Raw genomic sequence first — 13,648 nt, 5'->3', positions numbered from 1 at the left:
GACCTCCCCTCCCCCACCCCCTCTCTCGCTCCCCCCTCTCTCGCTCCCCCTCTCTCGCTCCCCCTCCCCCGCTCCCCCTCTCTCGCTCCCCCTCTCTCGCTCCCCCTCCCCCGCTCCCTCTCTCCCGCTCCCCCTCCCCCCGCTCCCCCGCTCCCCCTCCCTCTCTCCCCCTCCCCCGCTCCACCTCCCCCTCTCCCGCTCCCTCTCCCCCTCCCTCGCTCCCCCTCTCCCGCTTCCCCACTCGCTCCCCCTCTCCCGCTCCCCCTCCCCCGCTCCCCCACCCCCGCTCCCTCTCCCCCGCTCCCTCTCCCCCGCTCCCCCTCCCCCGCTCCCTCTCCCCCGCTCCCGCTCTCCCGCTCCCGCTCCCCCTCCCCCGCTCCCCCTCCCCCGCTCCCGCTCCACCTCTCCCGCTCCCCCTCCCCCGCTCCCCCTCCCCCGCTCCACCTCCCCCGCTCCCCCTCGCCCGCTCCCCCTCCCCCGCGCTCCCTCCCCGCCCCCGCTCCCCCTCCCCGCCCCACTCCCCCTCCCCCGCTCCCCCGCCCCCGCTCCCCCTGCCCCGCCCCCCCTTCCACGCTCCCCCTCCCCCGCGCCCGCTCAGCCTCCCCGCACTCCCTCCCCCGCGCCCGCTCCCCATCCCCCTCCCTCGCTCCCTCTCCCCCGCTCCCTCTCCCCCTTCCCCGCTCCCTCTCCCCCTCCCCCTCTCCCCTCCACCCACTCTCCGCTCCGCCCACTCTCCCCTCCGCCCACTCTCCCCTCCGCCCACTCTCCCCTCCGCCCACTCTCCCCTCCCTCCACTCTCCCCTCCCTCCACTCTCCCCTCCCTCCACTCCCCCTCCCTCCACTCCCCCTCCCTCCACTCCCCTCCCTCCACTCCCTCTCTCTCCACTCCCTCTCACTCCTCCCCCTCTTTCCTCTCACGCGCTATCTCTCTCTTTCCCACTCCCCCCCTTCGCCTTCCCCCCCTTCGCCTTCCCCCCTTCGCCCTCCCCCCTTCGCCCTCCCCCTTCGCCCTCCCTCCTTCGCCCTCCCCCCTTCGCCCTCCCCCCTTCGCCCTCCCCCCTTCGACCTCCCCCCTTCGCCCTCCCCCCTTCGCCCTCCCCCCCTCGCCCTCCCCCCTTCGCCCTCCCCCCCTTCGCCCTCCCCCCCCTTCGCCCTCCCCCCCTTCGCCCTCCCCCCCTTCGCCCTCCCCCCTTCGCCCTCCCCCCCTTCGCCCTTCCCCCTCCCCCCCTTCCCCCTCCCTCCCCCCCTTCCCCCTCCCTCCCTTCCCCCTCCCCTCCCTCCCCCCTCCCTCACTTTCCCCTCTCTTTCCCCCTCCCTCGCTTTCCCCCTCCTCGCTTTCCCCCTCTCCTCGCTTTCCCCCCTCCCTCGCTTTCCCCCTCCCTCGCTTCCCCCCTCCCTCTTCCCCCTTCCCTCTTCCCCCTCCCTCTCTTCCCCCTCCCTCTCTTCCCCCTCCCTCTCTTCCCCTCCCTCTCTTCCCCCCTCCCTCTCTTCCCCCTCCCTCTCTTCCCCCCTCCCTCTCTTCCCCCTCCCTCTCTTCCCCCTCCCTCTCTTCCCCCTCCCTCTCTTCCCCCTCCCTCGCTTTCCCCCTCCCTCGCTTTCCCCCTCCCTCGCTTTCCCCCTCTCTCGCTTTCCCCCCCTCGCTTCCCCTCCCTCGCTTTCTCCCTCCCTCGCTTTCCCCCTCCTCGCTTTCCCCCTCCCTCGCTTTCCCCCTCCCTCGCTTTCCCCCTCCCTCGCTTTCCCCTCCCTCGCTTTCCCCCTCCCTCGCTTTCCCCCCTCCCTCGCTTTCCCCCTCCCTCGCTTCCCCCTCCCTCTCTTCCCCCTCCCTCTCTTCCCCCTCCCTCTTTTCCCCCCTCCCTCTCTTCCCCCTCCCTCTCTTCCCCCTCCCTCTCTTCCCCCTCCCTCTCTTCCCCCTCCCTCTCTTCCCCCTCCCTCGCATTCCCCCTCCCTCGCATTCCCCCTCCCTCGCTTTCCCCCCTCCCTCTCTTCCCCCTCCCTCTCTTCCCCTCCCTCTCTTCCCCCCTCCCTCTCCCTCTCTTTCCCCCTCCTCCTCCCTCCCCTCTCCCTCTCCCTCTCCTCTCCCTCCCTCTCCCCCTCTCCCTCTCCTCCTCTCCCTCTCCTTCTTCCCCCTCCCTTTCTTTCCCCCCACTCCCTCTCTTTCTCCCCGTTCCCTGTCCCTCTCTTCCCCCTCCCTCTCTTTCTCCCTCTCCCTGTCTTTCTCCCTCTCCCTCTCTCTCCCCCTCTGCCTCCCCCTCCTTTTTTTTAACCCCCCTCCATTTTCCTCCCCTCCCCTCCCTCTCCCCCCCACTCCAACCTCTTTCCCCACCCCACCCTCACCTCCCCCTGCCCCGGGGTACACCATCTGACCGACCTTGAGCGTCTGGGGTACACCGTCTGACCGACCTCAAGCGTCTAGTGTACACCGTCTGACGGACCTCGAGCATCTTGGGTACACTGTCTGACAGAACGCGAGCGTCTGGGGAACACCATCTGACTGACTTCGTGTGTCTGGAGTACACCGTCTGACCGACCTCGAGTGTCTGGGGTACACCGTCTGACCGACCTCGAGTGTCTGGGGTACACCGTCTGACCGGCCTGGAGTGTCTGGGGTACACCGTCTGACCGACCTCAAATGTCTGGGGTACACCGTCTGACCGGCCTGGAGTGTCTGGGGTACACCGTCTGACCGACCTCGAGTGTCTGGGGTACATCGTCTGACCGACCTCGAGTGTCTGGGGTACACCGTCTGACCAACTTCGAGTGTCTGGGGTACACCGTCTAACCGACCTCGAGTGTCTGGGGTACACCGTCTGACCGACCTCGAGTCCTACAAATTATCATTTAAAAACACACAAATCTGACCCAGAGCTTGTTCACTTTCCTCCGGGAATATGGTCCCAGGGGCACCCGGTCACTCTGGGCCCAAGTCACCATTCTCCACGTGTGAGTGCAACGGGCCTTTCAATCACGGGGAGTGTCAGGACCGAACCTGATTCCTGTTCTTGTGCGGCATCCACTAGCGCACACTTGCAACAAGGGTCACTGGGCAGCTATCGGGCATAACCCTCGTGTGATATTCCCCCCAACCCCTCCCTAATCCCCAGCGCAAACTGGAGATCGAACCTGGGATCTTGCTGTCCCTTGTAAGACTCAGCGGGCAGTGCATTTATCCAGTGAGCCACTAGCTCATCTGTCCATGCTCTTTTCTGAAACATCTGGGCTAGCTTTAATTGTGCAGCTGTCCTACCTCTGAGCACCGTTACTGATTCCTGACCTTCCCCATCGTGCCTGCAGGTCTGGCCAACCCTGGCGATGCCTTCACGGTATTCTATGGTGAGAGGAGCGTGTGGTGTAAGTACCTTTTTATTCCTCGGCTCTAGCAGATGAACAGTGCCTGGTATGGTGGCTGTCAGATGGCATTGGGCACTGGGGTTTCTTCTTCTCAAGTCCAAATGCCACTTTTGTTGGGCGCCTTTGGGTTTATTGACGGGGCTATAGTTGAGTGGCTGGGGCAATCACAACCCCCTCCTGGTGTGGAGGCCCCTACTACCATTCCCCGGCCCGAGATCCTTGGCAGATCCCCTGTGGGTGACTGCAGCTAGGCTGGAGGTACTTGCTTAGGCCTCGGATTGAATATTATGCCCGGTTTCGGGTGCCCTAATTTCAAAACGACGTCAAGGCTATGGACAAGGTGTAGAAAGGTTCACTGGGGTGAGAGGCTTTAGTTATGAGGAGAGACAAGAGAAAATGGGGCGTTTTTCATGAGGACAGAGGGGATATTTGATAGCAGCATTCAAAATCCTAAATGGGCTTGGCGAAGTAAATTGTGAAAATCTATTTCCATTGGCCGGTGAGTCAGTAACTGGATGACATAAAACTAAGATCGTCATAGAAGGAGCGAAGGGAGAGGTAAGGAGAATGTTTACATCGAGTATTGTTAAGACATGGAATGCCTGACCAGAAACAGTGATGGGGGCAAAATCCATAACAGTTTTTATAAGGGAAGTGGATAACTATTTGGAAAATGTGAATTTAAAAGGGTACGGGGAAAGGGCAGGGGAATGGGACTGTGGAGAGCTCTTTCAACGAGAGGGCACAGGGGCATTGGGCTGAATGGCCTCCTGTGCTTAAAATTCTATGATTCCTCTAGAACTTTCTGTTTGCCAAGTGTGGGTACAGGAGATACTCACCAAAGTGGGAACACTCATGGTAAGGTGTACAGGAGGCACGGCAACACATGCAATATGGTGCATTGGGATGGTTTCATATTTAAACCCTGACACTACAGTGCAGCACGGGTCAGTTCCAAACCGGGCAACATTTTATATCAATCAGCTTGTCTTGTGGAGTGTTGAATGGTGTAGTATGTTACCAACTCACCTTTCCGTTCTGCAACCTGGGCTCAGATGTAACCTTGGTTGATGGGATGCAAATCTCCTCTTTCTGCTGGATATAAGTGGGCCATGTGAACCAGATTTGGGTGGTCTCACTCCCATTCCAAGTAGGAATGGACTTTCGTTAGAAACTGCCACTAATTAGCAATTGGAAAATGTCTTAACAGTAGTAGGGGAGCACTGTTAAGAGGTTGCGGGTGATGCACATGGTTGGGCCAGGGTAATGGGAGCTTTACTCTGTATCTAACCAGTGCTGTCCCTGCCCTGGGAGTGTTTGATGGGCCAGGGTAACGGGAGCTTTACTCTGTATCTAACCAGTGCTGTCCCTGCCCTGGGAGTTTTTGATGGGGAGTGTAGAGGGAGCTTTACTCTGTATCTAACCCATGCTGTACCTGCCCTGGGAGTGTTTGATGGGCCAGGGTAACGGGAGCTTTACTCTGTATCTAACCAGTGCTGTCCCTGCCCTGGGAGTGTTTGATGGGGACAGTGTAGAGGGAGCTTTACTCTGTATCTAACCCCGTGCTGTACCTGCCCTGGGAGTGATGCTGCCCTGGGAGTGATGCTGCCACTGGGAGTGATGCTGCCCTGGGAGTGATGCTGCCACTGGGTGCCTGATATAGAAGAAGTCACACAACACCAGGTTATAGTCCAACAGCTTTATTTGAAATCACAAGCTTTCGGAGCGCTGCTCCTTCTTCAGGTGAAGTGGAGAAATGCATAAAGACACAGCTTATATAGTCAGAGAATCATGTCAGATGTTTACAGGTAACCTTTCCAACTGCCATTTATCACACCTCGGCAGAGAGATAATCACAGCAGTCAAAGGTGTGAATGGTGTCCAAACAGGTCAGTCAGGGAAACATTACATCAAAGAACAATGAGGTGGGGTCACAAGGGGTCAAATATTGCAGATGCTGGGGTCTGTATGAAAAACAAAAAAACAGACAAAAAACATTTTTTTTGGCTGGAAATCACAGCAGGTCTGGCCGCATCTGTGTAGAGAGAACAAGCCAATGTCGACTCGAGTCTGGATGACCCTGCGTCAGGTGGGGTTATGTGTAGCGTGACATGAACCCAAGATCTCTGTTGAGGCCGTCCTCATGGGTGCGGAACTTGGCTATCAGTTTCTGCTCGACGATTTTGCGTTGTTGTGTGTCTCGAAGGCCGCCTTGGAGAATGCTTACCCGAAGATCGGAGGCTGAATGTCCTTGACTGCTGAAGTGTTCCCCGACTGGGAGGGAACACTCCTGCCTGGTGATTGTTGCACGGTGTCCGTTCATCCGTTGTCGCAGTGTCTGCATGGTCTCGCCGATGTACCATGCTCCGGGGCATCCTTTCCTGCAACGTATGAGGTAGACAACGTTGGCCGAGTCACATGAGTATGTACCATGTACCTGGTGGGTGGTGTCCTCACGTGTGATGATGGTATCTGTGTTGATGATCTGGCATGTCTTGCAGAGGTTGCTGTGGCAGGGTTGTGTGGTGTCGTGGTCGCTGTTCTCCTGAAAGCTGGGTAATTTGCTGCGAACGATGGTCTGTTTGAGGTTAGGCGGCTGTTTGAAAGCGAGTAGTGGAGGCGTGGGGATGGCCTTAGCGAGGTGTTCGTCGTCATCGATGACATGTTGAAGGCTGCGAAGAACATGGCGTAGTTTCTCCGCTCCGGGGAAGTACTGGACGATGAAGGGTACTCTGTTGGTTGTATCCCGTGTTTGTCTTCTGAGGAGGTCTATGCGATTTTTCGCTGTGGCCCGTTGGAACTGTCGATCGACGAGTCGAGCGTCATATCCCGTTCTTACAAGGGCGTCTTTCAGTGTCTGTAGGTGTCCATCGCGTTCCTCCTCGTCTGAGCAGATCCTGTGTATTCGCAGGGCTTGTCCATAGGGGATGGCTTCTTTAACGTGGTTAGGGTGGAAGCTGGAGAAGTGAAGCATCGTGAGGCTGTCCGTGGGCTTGCGGTAGAGTGAAGTGCTGAGGTGTCCGTCTTTGATGGAGATTCGTGTGTCCAGGAATGAGACCGATTCTGAGGAGTAGTTCATGGTGAGTTTGATGGTGGGATGGAACTTGTTGATGTTATCCAGTCGGGGAACACTTCAGCAGTCAAGGACATTCAGCCTCCGATCTTCGGGTAAGCATTCTCCAAGGCGGCCTTCGAGACACACGACAACGCAAAATCGTCGAGCAGAAACTGATAGCCAAGTTCCGCACCCATGAGGACGGCCTCAACAGAGATCTTGGGCTAGATTTTCAGTTGCTTGCGCCAGCAGTTAGCGCCTTAAGAGAAGTGATTTCCGGGCGCTATGCGTGTAGCGCCCGGGCGCAGCGCAGTTTGCGCCCCGCCCCAAATTAAGTTGCCCGTTAGCGCCGGCGCAAAGTTTAGCGCCCGCCCGGATGCGCGCGCAGAAAATGACGTCACATCCTCGTGCAACGCCCTTTGGCCGCCCCGATTGCAAACTTCAGTCGGACCGCCCCATTGTGCGGCGGGCGGCCGGAGCGTTTGGAAAAAGGAACGCAACACAACCAGCGCGGGCCCCGGGGGGCGCTAATTAAAGGGAACGTCCTCTCCAGTATAAAGGCCATCCATTATTTCAGAAAACAGTCTTGTGCAACGCATTTCTGGAGACACAACAAGGAGGATAGCTAACTGGTTTCAAGCAGCAAGAGCCAGGTATTTTTGGACTCAGGCAACAGCGCTGCAAGTGGCCATTTGGAAATTAGAGTGTTTGCCAGGATTTGATGGGGGTTGCATGGGGTGCCAACGCGGAGCTGCAGCTCCATGTCCGTAGGGCTCGCAGACGCATTGTGAGAGGGGCAGCCCTGGCTAGAGGCAGAGGGGGCTACAGGCGTCGGCCACGTAGGCCTTACCCAGTCAGGCTATACCGCCAGCAGCGCTCCTACCTAAACATGAGTGCCGCGCGATGTGTTAAAAGGCTCCGATTCCGGAAGGGGGTGATTGCAGAGATCTGCCACCTGCTTCGCCGAGATCTGCGGCCAAAGCTCAGGTGCAGGACGTCTCTGTCGGTGGAAGTGAAGGTGACAGTGGCATTGAACTTCTATGCCACCGGCTCCTTCCAATACGCTGCTGGGGACATAGCAAACATCTCCCAGTACGGCGCGCATCGCTGCATCCGCCAGGTGACCGAAGCACTGTTCAGAAGGAGAAGCCAATTCATCTCCTTCCCCATGGCCCTGGAGAGCCAGCATCAGCGCGCATTGGGATTTTCCAGACTCGGGGAATTCCCCTTGGTGCAGGGCGCCATTGACTGTACGCATGTGGCTTTGCGGGCCCCTCTGGAGCATGGCGAGCAGTATCGCAACAGGAAGGGCTACCATTCTCTGAATGTGCAGCTGGTCTGTGACCACAAGCAGCGCATCATGGCAGTCAATGCCAGCTTCCCAGGCAGCAGCCACGATGCCTTTATCCTGCGGCAGAGGACTGTGCATGACATGTTCCAGGCACAGCCTCCCCCAAGAGGATGGCTACTCGGGGACAAAGGCTATCCTTTGTGCACCTGGCTCATGACCCCGCTCCGCGCGCCCAGGACCGCTGCTGAAGAGGCCTACAACGAGAGCCATCAAACCACCCGCAACATCATCGAGCTAACTATTGGGGTCCTCAAGCAGCGGTTCCGCTGCCTTGATCGCTCCGGAGGAGCTCTCCAGTATTCGCCGGACCGGGTCTCCCAATTTGTGGTGGTTTGCTGCATGCTACACAACCTGGCTATCCGCAGGACTCAGGCACTGCCACCTGACGTTGGACCAGCACCTCAGGAGGAGGAGCAGGAGGAGCATGAGGAGGAGGAGGAGGAGGAGGAGGAGGAGCAGGAGTACGTTCCCAGGAGGGAGCGACCAGGGCCAAGGGCCGCACGACGCCACCTTATTACACGGTACTTCTAAGCCCCCTGTCAGGGAATGGCCAGGGGCCATGAGGGAAGATGAATGCAGCCGCTCCGCAAGCCCTCAGCCGGCGAAGCCAACAAACACTAAGAAGAACAACCATGGAGACTGCATGAATAAAGATAATTTTTTATTAAACAAAAATGAAAAGCCCTTCCCACATGAATCCCCAAAAACAATAAACGGGCCCCACAAAAAGCCCAACAAACGACTCACTCCCACAAACTGGGGAGGAGCCACTCCACCTTTATTGAAACCGGGCCTCAACGTCGGCCTAACGCAAAAAAAAAGCCCTCCAAAAGCACAACCATGGGCAAAATAAAGATGGCCACCGCCATATTAAAGGAAAGCTGGCCACACCCTCTACTGAGTGGCCCGCGAGGGCGAGACCTTGGCCAGCATTTTGCCTCCCCTGCCCTGCCTGCTGCTCCTTCGCAAGCTCTGCCCAGTGGCTGCTGCGAGGCTGGGGGAAGGCGCCTGAGGCTCAGATGCCCTTCCGCCAGATGCCGCTGGGGGGCGGCCTACACGGCGTTTGGGCCTCGAGGGGCCGTCTCCTGAGTGGCGCACCTGAGCCTGGCCACCATCAGCTGCAGCCGCTTGCCCTTGACGGCCCAGAGGGGGAATGGCGGCGACGGATGGCGCAATGTGGGCCAGCAGGCGTCTGGGATGCGCTGGCTGGTGCTGTGGCGCGGTGGCACTCGGCCGGGCCCGCACTGCAGGATCCGCAGCAATCAGCCGACGGCCGGCTTGCTGGGATGGTCCAGCGCGGCGCCTGCCCTGGCGATGCCTGCCTGAGACAGCGCGTGTGGCAGCAGTGAGTGGCCCTGTGGTCCTGGTGTGCGCGCGCATCACATCCGCCAGGGTCTTGACGGCATCAGTTAGCATGCGGCCAGTCGCGGCAGTTGCTGCCCCGAACTCGCGCACACTGGTCGCCAGCGACTCGATGGCCTCAGGCATGCGCCCCACCACGCTCATGAGCTCCGTGTGGTGCCGGTCCGAGTCGTCGGCCATCTGATCGAGCTTCCGCACCTCCTCCGAACTGAAGGTGTCCGGACTGGAGTCGCGACTCTCCCGCTGGGGAGGAGGGGGCCGAACTAGGGGACCCTTGCCGCGTTGGTGACGGCGAGTGTGCCGAGCAGCAGCACTCCCCTCTGATCCTTCCCCCCTTTGGGGGGAAGGCCGCGGGCCACGCGCACGGCTGCTGGGTGGCTGGACGCCACTGGTCCCAGAAGCTGCATTGCCCTGCGACAGTTCCTCCAGGCACTCGTCCAGTGAGGAGGTGTCGAGCATTTCCTCCTCTCCTGCGGGACGTGACTGTTCCCCCGAAGGTCCGGCTTGCTCCTCCTCCTCCTCCTGGTTGGAGGTGCTGTCACTGGCAGCCTCAGGGTCCTGGTCGTCACCAGCTGAAAGCAGGAATGCACAAGAGTAGCTTCAGAGTGAGGAGACGGCGTCAGCGAGGGAGTTAGGACTGGTGGGATTCAGCGCATTGGTGGGACAGTGGCAAAGGAGGTAGCTCGGATGGGCCAGTGCGACGCGAGAGGGCCAAAAGGCGAGGTCCTTACCATTGCCGGGCAGTGGAGGGTCGGATACACCGCACGCTGTGGGGACAATCACACGTGCTCCCATGAGCACACACACGCGCTCCTCCAGCCGAGTGAGCTTCTGCAGCTTGGCGCGGCCACCCCTGGCACGGGCCTGGCGATTAAACGCTACTTTAGCCTGCAAGAGAAAGGACGGGCTGTAAGTGCGCAGTGAAGCCCTGATGTAGTGTGCACTGCCTCCCATGGTGGAATAGCTTGGACAGAGTGAAGCCCTGATGTACTGTCCACTGCCTCCCATGGTGGAATAGCTTGGCCAAAGTGTAGAGTGCCGAATGGCCATTTGATGCTCATGACTGTCCCAATGCTGCTGGCTGAGGGCTGGCCAAAAGGACTTTCAGGTCCCTTTGCCCATCATGTCAGGTGTACATGCAAGAATGAGGAGGAGACTGGAAAGGCTACTCACCCTCACAATCCTGGTCAGATCGTTGTATTTCTTACGGCATTGTGTGTGGGTCCTGGGGGCCTCGCCGGTGAACGTCACCCTCTGGGCGATCTGCTTCCAGGCTTTGGTGTAGTCGTGGTGGGTTGGATTCCTCCCACTGTCTGGAAACAAGATCTTGCGCCTCACCTCCAGAGCTGTGACCATGATGTCCAGATCACCCTCTGAGAAGCGCAGGGCACGCTGACGGGCCTTCTCTGGCGTTGCCATGACTCCCTGGGGCTGAGCAGTAGTGTTGAGGCCTCTTTGCAAGGCTGCAGTGTGCAGGGCGTGGCAGCAGACCAATTCGTCCCTTCCCCCTTTAAGAGCTGGTCGGCACCACGGGGTCTGCTGTCAGTGCAAAAATGACCGCACCCGTGCTGCGCCCCGCCTGGGCGCTATCCCTCTGGACCGCCGGCTTAGCGCCTAAAGAGAGTAGTGGAACGCCTCTTTTAGCGCTCCACCAACCTCTTAGGGCGAAGCCACTGAATTCCCGGCAACGGGGCGCTACTTTGGGGCGGGCGCTAACTTCGGGCGGGCGCTAAGGTTAGCGCCCCAAAACTGCCTATACTGAAAATCTAGCCCCTTGGGTTCATGTCACGCTACATGTAACCCCACCTGACGCAGGGTCATCCAGACTCGAGTCGACATTGGCTTGTTCTCTCTACACAGATGCGGCCGGACCTGCTGTGATTTCCAGCCAAAAAAAATGTTTTTTGTCTGTTTTTTTGTTTTTCATACAGACCCCAGCATCTGCAATATTTGACCCCTTGTGACCCCACCTCATTGTTCTTTGATGTAATGTTTCCCTGACTGACCTGTTTGGACACCATTCACACCTTTGACTGCTGTGATTATCTCTCTACCGAGGTGCGATAAATGGCAGTTGGAAAGGTTACCTGTAAACATCTGACATGATTCTCTGACTATATAAGCTGTGTCTTTATGCATTTCTCCACTTCACCTGAAGAAGGAGCAGCGCTCCGAAAGCTTGTGATTTCAAATAAAGCTGTTGGACTATAACCTGGTGTTGTGTGACTTCTTACATTTGTCCACCCCAGTCCAACTCCGGCATCTCCACACCATGATATAGAAGGAGGTCTACTTCCCGGAACTAACGTCCCTCAACAAAAAACAATGTAGCAGAGATTGAACCCTCAGGGATGGGATTGCAGCTGGATGGGGCAGAGGGGAGAGCATGCAGTTCACAAGCCTGTGCTAACCCGTGTGTGTCTGTGTAGGGGTCACGGTGCGGTGCCCTGGGAGCCCAGGACATGGGTCTCGCTTCATAGAGAACACCGCTGCAGAAAAGCTGGTAAGTGTTGAGATTCATTGACAGCTCCCTAAACCTCCCCCCTCCTCCCCAATCCCCTCCCCTTCCCCCACCCTAAACTCCTCCATTTCCCTCTCCTTTAAAAAAAAAACATCTTTTCGATGAAGCTTTTGGTAACCTCTCCATTCGTATCTCGGTGTCCATTTTCCTTACACCCATCTGTGATGCACCATAGCATAGTCCTTACATTAGAGCCAGTGCAGCAGTGCAGGTTGTTAGTAGGGTGGGATTGGGGGATGGTGTGGTGAGGATCTATGGATATAATGAGGACAGAGGGATGGTACGGTGAGGATGGGGGATGGTATAGTGACGATAGGGATGATATGGTGAGACCAAGGTTTGGTACAGTGAGGAGCTGGAGATATGTTATGGATAGGGATGATAGGGTGAGGCCAGAGATTAGTACAGTGAGAATGGGGATGATATGGTGAGTCCAGGGATTAGTACGGTGAGGAGCTGGAGATATGGTGAGACCAAGGTTTGGTACAGTGAGGAGCTGGAGATATGGTGATGATAGGGTGAGGCCAGAGATTAGTACAGTGGGAATGGGGATGATGTGGTGAGGCCAGGGATTAGTACGGTGAGGAGCTGGAGATATGGTGAGACCAAGGTTTGGTCTGGTGAGGAGCTGGAGATATGGTGAAGATGGGGATGATGTGGTGAGGCCAGGGATTAGTACAGTGAGGAGCTGGAGATATGGTGAGACCAAGGTTTGGTATGGTGAAGAGCTGGAGATATGGTGAGACCAAGGTTTGGTATGGTGAAGAGCTGGAGATATGGTGAGACCAAGGTTTGGTATGCTGAGGAGCTGGAGATATGGTGAGACCAAGGTTTGGTATGCTGAGGAGCTGGAGATATGGTGAAGATGGGGATGATGTGGTGAGGCCAGGGATTAGTACAGTGAGGAGCTGGAGATATGGTGAGACCAAGGTTTGGTATGCTGAGGAGCTGGAGATATGGTGAGACCAAGGTTTGGTATGGTGAAGAGCTGGAGATATGGTGAGACCAAGGTTTGGTATGCTGAGGAGCTGGAGATATGGTGAGACCAAGGTTTGGTATGCTGAGGAGCTGGAGATATGGTGAGACCAAGGTTTGGTATGCTGAGGAGCTGGAGATATGGTGAGACCAAGGTTTGGTATGCTGAGGAGCTGGAGATATGGTGAAGATGGGGATGATGTGGTGAGGCCAGGGATTAGTACAGTGAGGAGCTGGAGATATGGTGAGACCAAGGTTTGGTATGCTGAGGAGCTGGAGATATGGTGAGACCAAGGTTTGGTATGGTGAAGAGCTGGAGATATGGTGAGACCAAGGTTTGGTATGCTGAGGAGCTGGAGATATGGTGAGACCAAGGTTTGGTATGCTGAGGAGCTGGAGATATGGTGAGACCAAGGTTTGTTATGGTGAAGAGCTGGAGATATGGTGAGACCAAGGTTTGGTATGCTGAGGAGCTGGAGATATGGTGAGACCAAGGTTTGGTATGCTGAGGAGCTGGAGATATGGTGAGACCAAGGTTTGGTATGGTGAAGAGCTGGAGATATGGTGAGGAGATTTAGATTCAGTCACCATTAATTCTTTAATTTCATTTTTAACATTTCAGCGTAGAGTTATCAATTCGTTCCTGGACTTCAGAGAGAAGGAAAAGAAGAGGTGAGACTCAGTTGTGTTCTCTGTCTTGTTCTCCATTCATCATCTTGGGGCTGGTGCCATTTTCTTGACTGGACTATTAGATCTCCTTTTGACCACTGACTCCAGACACCCCATAATCTGGGCTGATCCTCCAGTGCACTGCTGAGGGAGTGCTGCACTGCCGGAGGTGCTGTCTTTCGGTTGAGATGCTAAACCAAGACCCTGTCTGCCTGTTCAGGTGTATCACATAATACTATTCAAAAGTGAGTGAAGAGTTCTCCCAGTGTCCTGGCCAATCATCACCCCTCAACCAACACCATCAAAATACATTAACAAGTCATCAATTTTATTTGTTTGTGGGACCAAACTGGCTTCTTGATTGGTC

At 57.1% G+C, this 13,648-nt stretch overlaps 1 protein-coding gene across 1 annotated transcript in view; it reads left to right on the top strand.

Annotated features, from left to right (window-relative positions):
* The window catches only part of LOC147110849 (aminoacylase-1-like), a 48,012-nt gene extending 34,685 nt beyond the window's left edge, over nt 1-13,327 (top strand). The window contains exons 8-10 of the mRNA XM_086001214.1: nt 3,292-3,348; nt 11,546-11,619; nt 13,235-13,327. Of these exons, the coding sequence (XP_085857340.1) occupies nt 3,292-3,348; nt 11,546-11,619; nt 13,235-13,288 (185 nt within the window). The 3' untranslated portion in view covers nt 13,289-13,327. The remainder of the gene's footprint in view (nt 1-3,291; nt 3,349-11,545; nt 11,620-13,234) is intronic.
* The last annotated feature ends 321 nt before the right edge of the window (nt 13,328-13,648 follow it).

This window comes from Somniosus microcephalus, chromosome 11 (genome assembly GCF_052327205.1).
Source record: "Somniosus microcephalus isolate GS21.2 chromosome 11, FLI_Smic_1.0, whole genome shotgun sequence".
NCBI lineage: Eukaryota > Metazoa > Chordata > Chondrichthyes > Squaliformes > Somniosidae > Somniosus > Somniosus microcephalus.
This window is presented reverse-complemented; position numbering and strand designations above follow the sequence as displayed.